Source organism: Chelonia mydas, chromosome 7, assembly GCF_015237465.2.
Source record: "Chelonia mydas isolate rCheMyd1 chromosome 7, rCheMyd1.pri.v2, whole genome shotgun sequence".
Classification (NCBI taxonomy): Eukaryota; Metazoa; Chordata; order Testudines; family Cheloniidae; genus Chelonia; species Chelonia mydas.
The window spans coordinates 35,066,475-35,085,945 of record NC_057853.1 but is presented as its reverse complement, the minus strand read 5'-3'; the positions used below and the strand labels follow the sequence as shown (position 1 = coordinate 35,085,945).

The following is a 19,471-nucleotide window of genomic DNA, read 5'->3' as shown; positions in this document are numbered from 1 at the left end:
TGGATGCAGTGGCGGTCTGTGCTCTGTTGCCTTTCCTGCAGCTCCACCAGATGCCTGAGCATGTCCGTTTGCTCCCCCATTAGCCTCAGCATCGCCTCTTGCCTCTTCTCATCACGCTCACCTAATGCTTTCCTGGCCTCTGACCCTGAGTGCCTCCATGCATTCAGCTGTGCCCTATCAGTGCGGGAGGACTGCCTGAGCTCGGAAAACATGTTATCGCGAGTGTGGTTTTTTTCGCCTTCTAAACTGCGATAACCTCAGGGACGGAGATGATAGGGGGAGCAAAGAAATATTTGCACCTGCAGGGGAGATAAAAAGGGAGAGTAAAATTTAAGATGATAAGTTTCTGAGGAAAAAAAGGGTGATTCACTGTGAAAGAATCTATCAATTCACAGCAGAGAGCACATGTGCTTTAGGTACAGGGTCGCATTTTGCCTTTTATATTGAGTGCCTTCCGGTATGGTGACGCATCACACATAGCTGGGCAACAGAATTCAGTTTCCAGGCAGCTGTGGTAGGCCAAAGGGTACGCGGGGTTGGCTTCTTCCGCTTTCATAACGTGTGGGAATGGTTTCAAACTGCAGCACCCTCCTTTCCCATAGCAAGCAATGCTGGTTGGGTTTGCCATTTAAAAGGAGGGGCTGCGGTTTTCGGGTGGATGTGCAGCACACCCATCCCCCCACCCAGCACGTGGCTATTCTCTGGGATGATCCCTTCACTCCTCCCCCCCACCGCATGGCTATTCTCAGGGATGATCCCTTTTAGCCAAGGGCAAACAGCCCAGCGTGAATGGGGTCCTTTTACTGTTGCCTGACAAAAATTCGCCTATTTCAACCAGGTGACCATGAATGATATCACTCTCCTGAGGCTAACACAGAAAGATAAAGACGGACTGTTGCTTGAATGCGACCAAAACCCAGGACCATTCGCTGCCATGCTTTGTGCTGCAATGGTTCCAGACTACTTGCTACTGGCTTGGCGTGGTAAAGTGTCCTACCGTGGAGGATGGAATAAGGCAGCCCTCCCCAGAAACCTTCTGCAAAGGCTTTCGGAGTACCTCCAGGAGAGCTTCATGGAGATGTCCCTGGAGGATTCCCGCTCCATCCCCAGACACGTTAACAGACTTTTCCAGTAGCTGTACTGGCCGCGAATGCATCCCAAGTCTTCAAGGCAAATCAAACATTAAACAAAATTGCTTTTAAACCCTGTACTGTAGTTACAAATGTGCGCTCACCAGAGGTGCCTTCTCTGCCTTCAGGGTCCGGGAACCCGCCCTGGGAGGGTATTGGCTCCAGGGTGATGAAAAGGTCCTGGCTGCCAGGGGACACGGATTCACCACTTGCCTGCTGTGCATTCTCCTCCTCCTCCTCATCCAAAAAATCCTCTTCCCTGTTGTGTGAGACTCCCCACTAGCAGGTGTCCATGGACAGTCGTGGGGTAGTGGTAGGGTCCCCCCTAGAATGCCATGCAGCTGATCATAGAAGCGGCATGTCTGGGCCTCTGACCCGGAGAGACTGTTTTCTTCTTTTGTCTTTTGGTAGGCTTGCCTGAGCTCCTTAACTTTCACACGGCACTGCTGTGTGTCCCTGTTGTAGCCTCTCTCCATCATGCCCTGTGCGATTTTGGCATATATATTAGCATTTCTTCTTTTTGATCGGAGTTCGGCCTGCATAGATTCTTCTCCCCATACAGCAATCAGATCCAGTGTCTCCCATTCGCTCCATGCTGGAGCTCGTTTCCAATTCTGGGACTGCAGAGTTACATGTGGTGCTGAGCTCGCCACGCTGACCAAACAGGAAATGAAATTCAAAATTTCCTGGGGCTTTGCCTGTGTACCTGGCTAGTGCATTGGAGTTGAAAGTGCTGTCCAGAGCAGTCACATTGGAGCACTCTGGAATAGCTCCCGGAGGCCAATACCGTCAAATTGCGTCCGTACTACCCCAAATTCGACCCAGCACAGTCGATTTTAGCGCTACTCCCCTCATCAGGGAGGAGTACAGCAGTTGATTTTAAGAGCCCTTTAGGTCGACAGAATGGGGTTGGTTGTGTAGATGCATTGCTTATAAAATCAACCTAACATGGCTAAATTCGACCTAACTTCATAGTGTAGACCAGGGCTTAGTTTGTTTTATGTTTTTTTAAAGGAGAAGTTGTAGTTACACTTCTTTCTTTTGGCCAGTTTATGCTAAAATGATTTATGGGTCTAGCTATACCAGCAAATCCTTCTAGTGGAGATGCAGTTTATATTGGCAAAAAAAGTGCCTTTGCTGATACAGCTTTTACTAGTTCCATGAGCCTAATAATCTATACCGGCAAAAGCACTCATAGCAGAATAACTATGTCTGCACTAGTGCTTTTGCTGGTAAAATCACACCCCTAAGCAACATTACTATATTGGCAAAAGTTTCGAGTGTAGACTTGGCTGTTGAGGTACATTTTATTTTTTCAAAATTTGGCTGCTTTTTAGAGTTAAAACACTAACAGGAACAGTTTGATTTGTTCCATGTATTTTTCCCATCACATATACATAGTGCGCTATTTTTGTGTGTTCCTTCCCACATTATCACTGCTGGCCTTCTGGCCTTTCTTGTGTGAGGCTTACCTCAAAGTAATAAGTTTAGGTCAGTGTGCCTATCTTAGATGCCTACATCTGCAGACTTTATTTTTCATCCTATTTACCAAGTATACTATCCATGGGTGTGTTCTTGTCTTAAGGGCATCTGCCCTAATTTCAGTCTGAAAGGGAGTACGTTGTACTGCCACTGATTTGAGATTTCTTCTGCCTGGGTCATTATTCAGTGTCCTAAGGGCATCTGCTTTTTGACATATGTTCCACTGGATTGAGGCATGTTTATACACTGAAGAGAAACAATAACAATAATCATTAGACATTGGCAAAACAGAGTGATATTTCAGCCATACTTGTAAAGTGACAGCAACTAGATGTGAAGAGACAGGTTTACCATTAGCATCATGGGTTTGTTACCACAGAAAGCTGCTGCAGAGGCATTTAATTAAAAAATATAATTTAACCTAAACATGTAGGCACTAGGCACACATCTTTTGAGGCCAGAGGTGAGGCACCTGTCCAAATAGGCTTCGGCTGCTACTGATGCTGATGCTAGATGCTGTAGAATCTAGGGATAAAACATTATTTCATGGTTGTTCTAACATAGATGATGCCACCCTGGCATTTGTCTATGAAATCTCACAAGGGCAAACATTTTGCAGATGAGAAGTTTCATGTCATACCAGCAGTCTAATATACAGGAAAAGCTGGATGGGCAACATATTGAGGGCACAAAAATGCACAAAACCAATTGGGAGAAATAAGTGAAATTATTCATGTTACTTTTTTTTAACTCTACTTAACAGGTCTATATGACATAGGTTTGGACCTATCATAAGGCAGATACACCCTGTCAGCCCCTAAGCGTGGTATGGCCCCAGGACCTGAGTCACTGAGGCAGACCTGGGCTTCAGGACTGTTAAGGCCCAGTGTTCGAAGTCAAGGTAGCTGCCCTTCTTCCCAGGGCAGTATGGTCCAATGGCCAGAGTCAATAGGGCTGTCCAGCGGTTCAGGACAGTAAGGCCTAGTGGCCAAAGTCTATGTAGTGGCCTCCAGTGGCCCAATTCACCTCCCCACATATTGGCAGTGTCCATGGTGGGTCGAATGGGGTAGGGGCCCACCAGGTCCTGATCCAAGGCCCCAGGGAACTGACATCTAGTTGCTCAGTCTTGGTCAACCGTCACTACTGTACCATTCCCAGGTTCACTTCCTACACCTTCTTCCAACGCAGGGAGTCCCTCGGCAATCTCTGCCTTGTCTCCGTTGGCCTCGACTGAGGTTCGGTAGAGGCACAGTCCTGGCTGGCATCGGCATCTGGTGGCTCCGGCACTCTCCCAGCTGGATCCTGCAGCACACATCTGCTCTCATCAAAGGTCAGCCCAGACTGACCTGAGCTGCTTCCTCTTATACTGTGGTTCCAGTCGGAGCATGCCCACCCGGTGTGAGGGGCCGTGGCTTCCTCAGCCCATAGCGTCGGGTTAACCCCTTCCAGCCCAGTGTGGGTCAGGCATACCCCATAACAGAACCGTTCAGGTGAGGCAGTTGAAGCACTAGTTGAAACTCCTATGAAGAATAGCGTATCATGACCTCTAATGAGAAGTAATGTTTCTTCCAGATTTTATTAGAGGAATTCAACTATATATAACTCGCTGTGCAAAGCAGTTGTTTTGGTTTGGTTTTATTGAGAATTTCACTACATTTATAATTGACTGACACGTTGATTTTTAAAATGACAAGTTCATCAAAAAGCAATAGAGTCCTTCCTCTAATGGTACCTGAAAATTCATTAAATGTTTATTGATCATCAAGAAAAAAATCTTTAGCTGTATTTTAGGTATTCTCAGTAGTGGATGAACTTCTGAAATGTAAGGTGCCAACATTAGCTGGTCTTGTTAGTAAGCCATTCAAGAGACCATGCAAAACATCAGAATAGGCTGGACGTGCTGTTGATTTAAGGACAACTGTCACTACTTAGAATTTTGTATATGTTTTTGTTAGACTAAACATTTTTTAACAAATGGTTCATTCAGGATTAGCTAACTCTGCGTAACTAGGGATCATGTTGCCTGCAGAATTGTTATTTATATAAGCCTTTAGAAAATGAGAAACCTCTGAATACCCTGTAAGCATTGTGAAAAGAAATAGAATACTCTCACAATTCTTAGACACTGGGTATTTGGTGTTTCACCATGGTGTATCCCTTAGGTATAGTGGCCTCTCATAATTAATTGGCTTTTTAAATTAAAAGGAAAAAGCCTAAAGTTGGACTGATCTTTTGATTCAGTTTGATAAGATGCAAATGTCTGTGGCAGGCTTGATTTGTTTACAGTGTCAGAGTGCAGTGTGTAATTTTTTCTTTCTGCTTACTTTTTTTTTAATATAACTGTCACTCTGACAAATAGCATACTTGCTTAATTTGGATGATTGACAAGGAACACATGCAATGCAGTACATCTTTCTTTATTTTTCAAATACTTAACTCCAGAGTTTACACAATAGCATACTCATTTCAAAGTATTACATCAAAAATGTTTGTCAAGGGTACATCATGTCTACCAAGAGAAGAATTACTAACAGATGAAGTTAAAACAAAATTGGTCAGTGCATTCCTATACTTATTTATCAAATAGCAATGTTTTCTAAGATATAGAGTGTAATTCATTTATAACTTTTCCAAAAAAATGGAGCACGCTTGTTGATTTTAAATGGCAACTCTTCTGTAGCTGTATTTAGAAAAAATGGTGTGAATTGTTGTTTGCTACTCTACATTTCCTGCTCTGTGGTCCTTTGTTCAATTCATGCTGCCTCTTCAATTTATTAACTAAGCATATCAAATTTATGTTAGTATCCTGTTAACATTTTGCATGTTGCTTAATTGTAAGACTTTTATTAAATAAGTGTGTGTACAGTACCTAAAAGGTGACATTCGTCCTAGTATAGGTGGTCCATTTAATCATCTACATAGAAGTTCAGTTATTTTTAGGCCATGAATATATGCCTTAAACCATTTGGAAGGCATAGGCTCTCTCTGCACTGGGGTGAGTTTCACCCCAAAGCCTCTGAAAATAAAGACAATTGCTAAAGTTGTCACAGTTCTGTTTCCACCAGGCTTGGTATTTTCTTGCTAAGATGGAAAACACAAAGACTCCTAGTCATACCAGCCATACGTATCCAATCAGATGCTTTCCCCCTGTGTGTAGCACTCTCACTCATGCCAATTGAAATGTGACTCATAATCAAGATGAGCGAAGTTTCCCCTTCAGCTCCTCTTCTTCACTACTAGAAGCTACTCCTGGGGCTTCTGAGCAGTCAGTTAAGTTTTCCTCCTCCATCTGTCTTTACTCCTGAGGGAATTTTGTACCAAAAAATTTATAATTCTGCACCAAAATATTATGCACATGATATTTTAAAATTCTGCAAATTTTATTTGTCAGTAAATAACTGTGGCTCCAGCATGACAGTGGGGAGGACAGGCCGCTGGTGGCATTGAGGTCGGAGATCACACTGAAGCCCCGACCTCCCCCGGTACAGAGACTTGGCAGTGAAGCTGCACCTGACCCTGATTACAGTGCAAGGGCTGGGCCTGCCCCAGAAAAACCCTGGGGCCCTGCCCCTCTGCAACAGGTGCAGCAGTTGTGGGTGGGCAGGCTCAGTCCAGCAGGATACAAGTGTGGAGGGGCTTAATGTGGGGGGATCCAGGTGTGGGGTGAGAGGTTTCTGTGTGGGACAGTCTGGGTGCGGGAGGCTCAGTGGAAGATCTGGGTGCACGAAGGCTCGTTGTGGGGTTCTTGGTGCAGGGGCAATGGGACTCTGCAGGAGATCCAGGTAAAGGTGGTTGGGGCTCGTGGGTGGGGGGCCTCTGGGTGTGGGGAGATGGGCGTTGGCGGGGTGGGGGTCTGGGTGTGGGCTGTTCATTGGGGGAGCCTGGGTGCTGGGGGAGTGGGGCTTGATGGGGTGAAGGTCCCGGTGCAGCTCGTTGGGGCTCAGTGGGGTGGGGGTCAGGTGTGGGGAGCTTGTTGGCAGGGTCCATGTGTAGGGGAGTAGGGCTTCTCACGGTGAGGGTTTGATGGGCCTGCTTAATGGGGGAGCCCCAGCTGCTGCCAAGGGGATGCCACATGCCAGGTTTCCGCTTCCCCCCACGATTCCTCTATCCCCTTTTCTTCTCCATCCCCCTCCCCTCACTCCCACATTCCCCTTTCCCTTCCCTATTCCACCCCTGTCCCTTCCCCACTGCCTCTTCACCCCCACCTCCTCACCCCCCTTTCCCTCATTTCCCCCATTCCACCTTACCCAGCCCCACCATGGGCACTCAGTATTGCACAGAAAACAGGAAGGCTCCTAGCACACAGAAGGGGAGCACGACTGGCACTAGGACCCAGGAGGAGGCATTCAGCTACAGAATCAGCAGAGCCGAGACACAGCCTCCATCAGCTGGGCAGCTCTGCGCTGGCAGAATGGGGGGGGCAGTGGTACGTAACCCTGTGTGCCCCCCCTGCCTTGCCTCTGTTTGGAGGGGGGCAATCCCCGCCAAAAGACTTTACTCATGGTTGCCCCCTATGCTTGTGCGGCTTCCCTGCCGTTTTCTGCAGGGAAACGCAGGAAATCGGGGGCAGGGGGCATTTTCTGTGGGCGCACAGTCACGCAGCATCCCCCCAGAAGTATATCATACTTGTATGGTTCCTGTTATTGTAGTATCTGAGTGCCTTAAAGTCTTGATTGTATTTATCTTCACAACACCCCTGTGAGGCTGGAAAGAGCTATTATCCCAGTTGTACAGTTGGGGAACCAAGTCACCAAGATGCTAAGTGATTTGCCCAAGGTCACACAAGAAGCCTGTGGAGGAACAGGGACTTGAACCTGGCTCCTCCAAGCTCTAGACCAGAGGTGGGCAAACTACGGCCCATGGGCCACATCCAGCCCTCAAGACCATCCTGCCCAGCCCCTGAGCTCCTGGCCCGGGAGGCTCACCCCAGCCCCTCCCCCGCTGTCGTCCCCCGCATGCAGCTACACCACTGTGCGGGCAGCGGGGCTGCGAGCTCCTGCCGCTCTGAGTGGCATGGGAAGGGGGCAGTGGCGGCACGCGCGGCAGTGGAGGGTTTGGGTAGGGGGTCCTGGTGGGCAGTCAGGGGACAGGGAGCAGGGGGCAGTTGGATGGAGCAGAGGTTCTGGGGCGGTCAGGGGTCGGGGAACAGGGGGGATTGGATAGGGTGTGGGAGTCCCAGGGGGCCTGTCAGGGGGCAGGGGTGTGGATACGTTGGGGCAGTCAGGGGACAGGGAGCAGGGGGCTTGAATGGGGGTGGGGTTCTGGGGGGCAGTTTGGGGCAGGGAGTCCCAGGAGGGGGCAGTCAGGGGACAAGGAGCAGGGGGGGTTGGATGGGTTGGGAGTTCTGAGGGGGACAATCAGGGGGTGGGAAGTGAGAGGGGGGAGATAGGGGGCAGGGGCCAGGCTGTTTGGGGGGCACAGCCTTCCCTACCCGGCCCTCCATACAGTTTTGCACCCCAATGTGGCCCTTGGGCCAAAAAGTTTGTTCACCCCTGCCCTAGACTCATGCCCTGACCCATACTTCTTTGTCCTGGTGACTCCTCCCTCTTTTACTCACTGTTCTCTTTGCAGGCTCCCTTACATCACTGTGATTCTGGTGTGATCAAGTGGGGAGAAATAGGAGGCCAGAACTGCTGCTACTTAGCTCTAAGCAGCAACACATCCCAAGGGAGCAGCCGTGATATGAGCAAACCAGGATCAGTGAAATTACTAACAAATTTGGGAGAGAAAGTGTTGAGGGAAAGGAGTGGGGAGGAATTGGACCATTGTGAGAAGAGGGCCAGTGTGAAAGATTGAGGGAGGAAAGTCAGAGAGAGACAGTGAGGAAGGGACAGGGGGGAGAGAAAGCAGGTGTGAGAGAGAAAAGAGGGAAAGGAAACACTTCAGGGACAGATAAGGAAAAGATAGTCTTGTGCTGATGCAGAAGACTCTAGGTCAGGACCACTGGGTTAATTGGCACTGGAACTAAGGGTGCTGGGGGTTGCTGCCGCTCTCCCTGGCTTGAAGTGGTTTCTATCATGTACAAGGTTTACAGTTTGGTTCAATGGCTCCCCACACTACCACTATACAAATTGTTCCAGCACGCCTGACTGGGTTCCATTCTCAATTCTGGTATTAAGTCAATGTGTGACTTCAAAACAGTCATGCCACCTCTTTTTGCCTCCATTTCCCTTTTGTAAAATGGGAATATTGATAGCAGCCTACCTTAATATCCACAGAAGTATTAGCATTAATTTCTTTTTAGAGAGAGAAAGAGAGTCTGAACCAGAAAAATCTTGTGTGTTCACACTCCCAAAAATGTCACTTGAGCTACTTTGAACTTGGCAACAATACATAGTAAGCAATTAAACATTGTAATCTTAGGGTGTGTTTGCTGAAGATGAGGACATGGTACCTGAGAGCTATGGGATATCGATCCGTGATTGTCAGAACTGACATTTAATGGTTTAATCAGAACAACACTTATGTTTCTTTCTCTACTAATTGTTTCCCTCCTCTTTTTAAACTCCATCCAGCTATCACATTGTTTCCCCTGAACGTGAGCTAAGTATTGTCCATAGTTGTTGTGATGGGTTGGATCACAGAAACCGCCTGGGAACTGCCACCTGATGTGCCAAGACTATTTCTGCCCCTGCTTTCCCTGCCAGCTTAGGACGCCAGCACCCTGTCTTGCTGAGCCAGACACACCCGTCTGCTCCAGCACAGACCCAGGGTCTGAACCACATACCCCAAATCTGAAGACTTAACTGAAAGCAAGTTAAGAAGTGTTCCTGCCTTTAACACTCAGATGCCCAATTCCCAATGGGGTCCAAACCTTAAATAAATCTGTTTTACCCTGTATAAAGCTTATACAGGGTAAAGTCATAAATTGTTCACCCTCTATAACACTGACAGAGATATGCACAGCTGTTTGCCCCCCAAGTATTAATACATACTCTGGGTTAATTAATAAATAAAAATAAAAATAAATTTATTAATAAATAAAACTTGGAACCACTTAAATCCTACTTTCTGTATTTAATAAAATCACAAAGAACAAAGTGAATTACCAAGCAAAATAAAATAAAACACGCAAGTCTATGTCTAATCAAACTGGATACAGATAAAACCTCACCAGTTCCAGTAAGCTTTCCTTTACAGACTAGTCTCCTTCTAGTCTGCGTCCAGCAGTCACTCACACCCCTGTAGTTACTGTCCTTTGTTCCAGTTTCTTTCAGGTGTCTTTGGGGGTGGAAAGGATCTCTCTTTAGCCAGCTGAAGACAAAATGGAGAGGTCTCCCTGGGGTTTAAATAGACTTTCTCTTATGGGTGGAGACCCCCTCCTCTCTCCTATGCAAAGTCCAGCTACAAAATGGAGTTTTGGAGTCACCTGGGCAACTCACATGTCCATGCATGACTGAGTTCCTTACCAGCCAAGCCACATCCCTGGGAAAGCTCAGATGTGGATTGGCATCTCCAAGTTCATTGTTGGGTTAAGGGCTTCTTGATTGGGCACTTACTGAGAATAGTCTTTTCTCAGGAAGCTGACCAACTGCTTCACTAAAACCTACTTAGAATCAGACAAGTATACAGCCAATATTCATAACTTCAAATACAAAAATGATACATGCATACAAATAGGATTAAGAGATTCAGTATATCATAACCTCTACAGAGATATGTTACATGGCATATGTATCATAAAACATATTCCAGTTATGAGATATATATATACACACACACATTCATAAGCATATTTCCATAAAGCCTTATGGGGCACACTGTCACAGTTGTATGCAGGAGTACAGCTGTGCATAATTTTATGAATATTTATGTAACAACAAGCACAGAAATCATGAAAAATAATATCAAACAAAGGAAGCAGAGTATGAAAGGAATAAAAGAAAGATGGAAAGACAGAACAACTGCAAAGCTGGATGAGGACTGGAATGCAACAATGAGCCTCATAAAGATTATTAGGACAAATTATTATCGATCATTATAATTTTTGTTTATATTCAGTGGATCTAGAGCACCAGTTTGTTTTGTACAGCACCTACAGGATGATGAGCCACAGTCCCTACCTTGAAGAAAGTCTGAAATGGATTTGATTTGTCGATTTGTATTTTAATGTATTTGTAAGTTATTCAAAACTCTCTGTGCACATAGCTAGGCTATGGAATCTTGTGTGTCCTTTCTCTTACCCTTATCCACCATCCGATGTTTCTCTCCACCCGTTTGTAGTTATTTGACTTAAATTAGGCCCCACTTCCACAATCAGTTCTGTGGGGGCAGACCCATACAGAACCCTGCTGACATCAAAATAATCAATTAGCGAATTAGTGTTTGCCAACACACCTGATAAGGATATTTGATGGTAAGCAGTTTTGGGCATCCATACAGCACTTGGCACAGAGGGACTCTTGATTCTGATTGTAGCCTCTGGGTGCTGCTGTAATACAAATGAATATTAATAATTTATCTTAATGGTCTTTGTTTTACCAGCCTTTCATGCCAGCATTTGTCCTGCACTGCAATTAAATTTTCTTTACATCTTTATTTTACTACTTTCAGGCCTTTGTGTCTTTTGTCAGTTTGATGATATTCTTACTGATTTCCTTCCCAGTTGTTGAATATTTATGGGATAAATATAAATGGAGATTATTTTTATTCAATAATAGTCCCTCTGTATTATGTTTTCTTTTATTCATTATGCCTGTTTTTTTTTCTTTTAAATGTAAAATGTTCCCAGGTTGTAGTGTTTAATTTAGCTGCAGCTTTTTGGGGGGTGGGGGGGAAGAGGGAGAAAGGTTGCTAGAATGTTTTTAAGTTAAAATCTTATGAAATTCTGTATGTTTTCAGAATGTTCATAAATTGTAATCTTTATGCTTTTCATCTTGCTTCTGTCTGAATCTTACTTTTTCCTTCACAGCATGTTTTTTTGTTTCTTTGATTCAGTATCATTAAACCAATTTTTTTTTAGGAGCCATAAAGAGGAAGGTTGAATTGGACTGGGGTACAGAGGACACAGAATATCTTCAGAAGGTACAAACACATGTGGAAGGGGCATTAAATGAACTGAGGCCAGACATCATCATTTATAACGCCGGAACTGATATCTTGGATGGTGATCCACTGGGAGGTCTTGCTATTTCACCTCAGGTTTGTATAACAATACAGTATCTACAGACTTTACTGGGGGGGGGGGGGTTTCCCCAGTGAATACCGGTATCAATGGCTGGATTCACCACAACTTTGCCCCCTTAGCTCTGAAGCTTTGGAACCTCCCCAGAATCTAGACGCATCCTTCCAGTTGATGGTTCTTTTCTGCTGAAACTTATCACCGTATTCCCTGATCTTGAGCTTCCCCTTCCTCTTGTCTTGTCTTTCCTCTCTTAGTCCCCAGGAAAGGACAGACATAGCAACTGCAGTTTTGTAAGTTATCATTTTCTAGCATTTAATTCATTAGCTGTCCTTGTTCTTGGCCCAGAGCTTGCAAAACCTTAAATGCAGGCACCAGGGAAGGAAAAAAGAATAAGTTGATATGTGAATCAGTCCTTCCTGCTGAATGTTTTCAAATTTCATAGAAATGTAGGGCTGGATGGGACCTTGAGAAGTCATCAAGTTCAGCCCCCTACTCTGCGTCAGCACTAAGCAAACCTAGGCCATCCCTGACAGGTGTTTGTCCAACCTGTTCATAAAAACCTCCAATGCTGGGGATTCCTCAGCCTTCCTTGGAAGCCTATTCCAGAGCTTAACTACCCTTAGAACTTGAAAGTTTTTCCTAATATTTAACCTAAACCTCCCTTGCTGCAGATTAAGCCAATTACTACTTGTCCCAGCCTCAGGGGACATGGAGAACAGTTGATCACAGGCCACTTTGTAACAGCCCATAGCAGTCTTCATCCCTCTCTGCCAGGGCTGCCACAGTCAGCAAGTAAAGAGCATGCAGAAGCTGGTGGGAGAGGATGGGGCCGGGCAATCAACTAAGTGCTACCAGCAATGCTGTGGCTTAGCTTCTGGCACAGTTCCCCTTTGGATTCAGGGATCCACGCTTTGTCCTGTGTAGGCTGAGGCAGTTCTAAGTGTCCGTAGATCTGCTCTCAATACATGCTTGCTGATAACATGCAACAAATACTGCTTTATATACATGTTTGTCTTAGGAAATTTTCTAATGAATCCGATCCTGAGCTCTGAGAAATCAGCTAAAATATTTTGGGATACAGACACTTCAGAAGGAGTTTGAATAATGACATAGCATGCGATGGGATTGGTGTTTAGTGTCTGAGTGATGATGCTCATTTTCCATTGTCATCGATGATAGAAGAGAAGCTCAGTATTTAATGCTGAATTTGTAAATTGCGAAGTGTTAAGCAAGCAAAGAGTCATCAGAATAGTTCTTATTATTAACTATTCTCTGATGTAAATATTTAAGCAGGCTGAAAAGAACCTATTGAGAGATTAGTTGCACTGTTGGTATTTTTTTTAATGGTCTTGGAATGCAACTTCTGCTCTGTCAGGATACACTATGTGCTGTACTGAAATATATATATTTCATTTAAAACTATTCTTCTTGAAATGGGAACCAAGATTAGCAAAGGACTATTTTAGCTCAAAGTGTTTGGACTCCCGTACAAATATTTTCTACTCTCAGAATGTTTGAATTAAACTCCCAGTTGTAAACAAAATAAAGATAATATTATGCTTAAAGAACATAAATGAGTATCTGGAGATCTAGGTTATATTTTTGGCTCTCTAAATTGTGTGATACTGGACAAGTTATTGAATTGTCTTTCTGTGCCTCAGTTTCCCCATATTTAAGATACGGATTATTCCTTTGTGTGAAAACATAAGAACGGCCATACTGGGTCAGACCAAAGATCCGTCTAGCCCAGTATCCCGTCTTCCGACAGTGGCCAATGCCAGGTGCCTCAGAGGGAATGAACAGAACAGGTAATCATCAAGTGCGCCATCCCCTGTCCCCCATTCCCAACTTCTGGCAAACAGAGGCTAGGGACACCATCCCTGCCCATCCTGACTAATAGTCCTTGATGGACCTATCCTCCATGAATTTATCTAGTTCTTTTTTGAACCCTGTTATACTCTTGGCCTTCACAACATCCTCTGGCAAGGAGTTCCACAGGCTGACTGTGCATTGTGTGAAAAAATACTTCCTTTTGTTTGTTTTAAATCTGCTGTCTGTTAATTTCATTTGGTGGCCCCTAGTTCTTGTGTTCTGAGAAGGAGTAAATAACAGTTCCTTATTTACTTTCTCCACACCAGTCATGATTTTATAGACCTCTAGCATATCCCCCCTTAGTTGTCTCTTTTCCAAGCTGAAAAGTCCAGTCTTATTAATCTCTCCTCATATGGCAGCCATTCCATACCCCTAATCGATTAGGTTTAATTCATTCATGTTAGTAAAGCACTTTGACATCCTTGGATAGAAAGTGCTCTAGCCATGCAATGATTGTTGTCCCTTTTTAGATTTCTGTGAATCACAGAATCATAGCTACTGGGTTATCTAGCTCATCCTTCTGCAAGTTCAGAATTTTTCCTTATAGTATATTTTTCTACATCTGAGTCTAGTCTGTTCTAAAATGTACCATTTGCTGAAGCTTCTAATATTTCATTTAAGAATCTGCTACACCGGAGTTGTTGCTGATGTTCAGCCTAAATTTTTAATCTTAATTTCATCTCACTATTCCTAGTTAAACCCTTTGTCCTTGTACAGTACCATTTAAACAAACAAAAAATCTTTAGATAGATTTTAAAAAACAGTTAAAATAGCCAAATTTAAATATTCATTTTCACCCTTTTTTCATTTTTCTAATTTTGTTCCAGTATTTTTCCCTGATGCATTTATAAGGGATGATCTTATTTTTCTTAAGCCCTTTGTCTAGCACAGACTCATTTTATACCTGTTTGGCCGCTTCTTTCCCCACAGTTGTGATTTTCAATATTCTTGTTTAGTTCCTTTCCCCCTTCTCTATTTATAGTAATTTTTTAACCTTTTGATTTCTGAACAGTCCATTGTGAAGCTACATTTCTTACTTTTATTATTGTCTTGGAGAGGAGTTGTAGTAGGTTGGTTGCACCTTTTATTATGTGTTTTTTAGGATTATCCTTACTTTGTCCATACTTGTGGATTTTAATATGTTTTCTCATTAAGTAATTCTGAATTTCCCTTTTCCTCAAAGGTGGTTTCATGAACCTAGTAAACTTTGCTTCTCTGTTGCATGCAGTAAAGAATGAGTTCAGTGACAGTATAGAAGCTCTTGATCCCTAGTCTGTCCTATTATTCTCACGTTTTAGAACGTTCCCCTCTGTTAGTAAGAAATAGATCGGGATTGGTGCTCTTGTTGGATTCTCTACTGTCAGGATCATGAAGGACCCCATTCAACTGTACAGTACGTAGATAGGTTCTTATAGTAGTCATACTGTACCCTTTTTAAAGGGTGAGGAAAGATGATCTTGTGATTAAGACACAGGACTTGGACTGGAGATCTGGGTTGAGTTCCTGGTTCTGCTAGGAATGTCTTATATGATCATGGGCAAGTCGCTTGATCATAAGCATGCGAGTAGTCCTCCTGTAGTTAAGTATGTGCTTGTATGCCTTTCTGAATCAGGGCTATGATGTCTTATAGTTTCAGTTCTCTATCTGTAAAATGGGGATAATGCTTCATTTTCCCACCCCTTTTCTGTGGTGTCTAGGTTTGCTGTGCAAGAACTATCTTACTATGAGTCTGTACAGTACCTAGCACAATGGGGCCCCAATCTGTTGTGACCTCTACTCACCACTGTAATACAAATAATAAATAGTCTTTGAAAAGTTCATGTATAGAAAGCCAAAGCATACTGTTTGATACACTACAAGAGGGATATTTAAATAATTTAAATAATTATTTAACAGATTTTCATTGTATTCCTATTAGAAAATCAAGCATGTAGATCACATAATGGTAATTTCTCATGTATATAAAGCCATAAAAGCATAAGCTACAGGCTACAAATCCATACCAGTAAAAATATAAACTAAGTGACATTCATATAATTTCACTTTGTTTTTCATTTTTGTAAATATGCAGGGAATTGTTAAAAGAGATGAAGCGGTATTCAGGGCTGCCAGAAGCCACAGAATTCCTATCTTGATGGTGACATCTGGAGGCTATCAGAAGAGGACAGCACGGATAATTGCTGATTCCATTCTTAATTTGCACAACCTGGGGCTTATTGACAAGGAGCTAGCAACCAGTGAAGCTAAAAACCCCAAGGTAGAACTGATGATTAGAGAATCCATTTTAAAGTTAACTAACCTGTCATTACAGTGAGACAGTACTATGTTTTAAAAAGGAAAATTCACTAATTGTATAGTGTTTATACATAGGAACAAAAAGTCTCCCCTGCTCTGTCAGAGTTAATATAATATAACATGAGAGAGAGAGATTTATTTGCTTATAAAACATTAACAAAGTAGAGATACTAGCTAGTCCCAGAATGATTGCAAGTGTCTAACTTGCTTCTGATGCACTCTTGAGTAGCTATGATATGAAAGGCAGCAGATCTTTAAGAATTAATTTAGAGATATACTCAAGGGCAGTGTATTTCTGTTTATAATATATAGTATAACTAGCTTTAATTGTTTCTCTTATTTTTATGGAAAGTCTATTGTGTTCTTGAAAGGATTCTAGGGGTAGGCTCTGAAGACGGTCCCAGGCCACTTAGTAATGGTGCAGTTCTTTCAGTAGATGGGAGGAGGGAAATTTTAAGCCCTGAGCAGAACCATTTGAATGAGAGGGCTTTTCAATAATTGCAAGGACAATAAAAATGCAAATTGAATTGTTTTTGTGCTGTACCTACATTTTCTTGATTTTGATAGTACATTTTGGAAATGTACATAAGTAGATGAGATAAAGACTAGCAGAAAAAGGAGTGGTATTGAGAAATCAAGAGAGAGAGAGGAACAGACAAGAGAGGGGTGAAGGGTAATGTGACAGTTGTGACAATGTGCATGTAGTTTCGGCAGAATTTTCCACAATACCCTAGTACCACTAATTGTGCACTTTGGCACATTTTATTGTAACATTAGAGAACCATGTTGATCCAAACAATTGTCAGAAATCCTTCCCCCATTCTCTGTATATTTATTATTCCTGTAATAATAATGAGGATTGTGCATCACTATTTGGTAAATGTTCTGCTCTAAGTTCAGCACCTCTGGTTAATCCGACGACAGCACATAATTCAAAATGTTAAAGAATCACAGTCTCTCACATTTACATGCACTGGAAATCTTTCCAAAAAATAAGTGAATTTAGAATTCAGTACACTAGTGATCAAGAATTTATTATCCAAAAATAAAAATTACCGAGTGATCATTTGAAAACCAGGGGTGATAATTTGAATTAATTATAAACTATTGAGTTTCCCCTCTAACTGTATATATTAGAGTCCAATTTTATTAATAAATTGTTTAGCTACATTCTTTGCAATTAGTATGGACACTGCTGTCAACTTTTCCTGTCAAGAAAGGATAAAAATAATTCTGCATTATATTTTATCATTTTCTAGCCGATGTTTAAGTTTGGTACTGGGAAGTGGTTAACAAAAATATATCTATTTGTATGTCCATTAAACCATTCCTAATGCATTTGTAAAAAGAGAGATGGAAAATAGATGAAACATTACTGGATGTTCCAAATTATTGGAAATAAAGGAATGATATTTTACTTTTTAAAATGAAGGAATAGAGAGAGAGTTGTGCAATTCACCTCTAGTTATCGATTCAGTGCTAATGTTTGTATAAACGTTCTTATGTGTAATACTGAGAAAAATGGTCAATTGTTTGGTATGGTTTAAGAAGTCATCTTACAAAGTAAATTAATTAGTTTATATTTTATTCCCTTTTCTCATACTGACTAAAATCTTCCGCTCTAAACAAACTAAAAATTTGAGTAAGAAATGTTCAGGTCCTATAATATGCAAATGAGGGCCAAAGGATTGGTTCTTAAACTCTGTTTCTTGTCTCTTTAAAAATAAGGGCTTTAACAATAGAGTGGTGAATATTCAACATTTTTGCATCCTTAGACAGTCAATAAAGAACTTTAATTTTAAAAAGTGTTGTAATTTGAAAAGGTAACCTCTGAGGCACCTCTAAGTTACACCATGGTTTTCAGAAGTATAGTGGCCCTCTTACCATTATTATTGTATAGTGTAACAGCAGGCAGTGGGTTTTTGTTCTATTACAGTGTTGCACTTTGCACTTGCTCAAAGATTTGGCAGTAGACATAGCAGTAAGATGCTTCACTGATAGTAAACAAAATCACATACTAATTCAGACATAAATATACTGTGAAATATCTAAATAAGGCTTACTTAATTACTGAGATATATTAACTACAAAATCTTGAAATCAGGCTTTCTTGGAATGCCATGAATTGTCAACAAAATAATTTATTCAGTGGAGAATTAGGTGCACCTATTAAATGTAAAGAATTTGATCTTTGTATTAAATACTGTCTGTGGCATAGGATTATAGTTTTCTAAGTAGTATAAATATTTGAGAGAAGCCATTTTTCTTTGCCTTCTAAATGTTCTCTTTATACAGTGCTGGTTTCATGACATGAGTAGGGTTTCTGTCTTCATATGAAGGATGTCAACTTTTTTCTCTTAGTGATAGAATCAGCACTTAAGTACTTAAGTAATGTTTAGTTGTAATTGAAATACTTACCTCAGTTAACACTACTTCTCAGACACTTGAGTCTACTAGTTTTAGAAAATTGTACAACTCGCTATAAATATTTGCTTTAAAATCTATTTGGCACACTGCACTAATGTTGAGTTACAACACTGTTATTAAAAAGCACTTTTAAAATTCTTACTGTAAGAATATTCAAAGTACTATTAAAATGTTGAGATTTATTTTTACTGATGTCATGTATCAGGGGGTAGCCGTGTTAGTCTGAATCCACAAAAACAAAAACCTTAAAGGTGCCACCGGACTCCTTGTTGTTTTTACTGATATATTACTTAAAAATGTTCCTATACTTTTTTATAATTTTTATAAAATTACATTTGTATCAAGCTAAAACACTGTAATAGTGCCATATGGTCTTTTCAAAAACGTGTTCTGTTTGTGTTTAATATGTTTATATTACTCTCTTGGTGGAAATTAAAATGATGTTGGATAATGTTGACTGACTTTTCCTCCTGTATTCGTCTTTCTTTTCCCTTCCCCTTTTCACATTTAGTATATAACGGAAATCTCAGCAAAATACACTCAGTATCAGCCTTAAGGAAGTTTGGAAGTTAATTTCATCACGTTGCTTTAAAAATGAAAAGGAAATAGTTTAGGGTGAGATTTTCAAAAGAGGTACGGGTGAGCCTGCAGGGAATCCATACCCATTTTGATGTAGGATCACAAGTCCCATTCAGTGCACCTAAATCACTTAGATCTTAGACACATTGAACACTCTTAATCTATCCAAATCTTCAGGTACTTACCTTTCATATAAACAACTTTTTCAAACATTTCAAATAACCTTTTTCCCCATAAGCAGTCCCTTTGACCACAGTGGAACTACTGACAAGCGTAACGTTCTCACATGCATAAATATTGACTTCTGAAATAGAGTATTCTAGTCCGAGAATCATATACCTGATCCTGCAAACACTAACGCATGTGCTTCACTTTACATGAGTGACACATCCCATTATACTCTGCCCAAGTGTTTGCAGGATTGGTCCCATAGTTAGCCCACAGCAAACACTGTACATGCACTCACTGGCATTTTGGCATTTTTACTACTAGCTTTCAAAAATGAAAGCAGTATGTTTTCTCTCTCATGTCTTAGAAAACCCCCAATGGAATGTATTTGGTA

At 42.0% G+C, this 19,471-nt stretch overlaps 1 protein-coding gene across 2 annotated transcripts in view; it reads left to right on the top strand.

Moving 5' to 3' along the window:
• The window catches only part of HDAC11 (histone deacetylase 11), a 67,542-nt gene extending 48,755 nt beyond the window's left edge, over positions 1 to 18,787 (top strand). For both annotated transcript variants that reach the window (XM_037904724.2, XM_037904725.2), the window contains exons 9-10: positions 11,575 to 11,753; positions 15,680 to 18,787. In XM_037904724.2, coding sequence (XP_037760652.1) covers positions 11,575 to 11,753; positions 15,680 to 15,922 — 422 coding nt within the window. In that variant the 3' untranslated portion in view covers positions 15,923 to 18,787. The remainder of the gene's footprint in view (positions 1 to 11,574; positions 11,754 to 15,679) is intronic.
• The last annotated feature ends 684 nt before the right edge of the window (positions 18,788 to 19,471 follow it).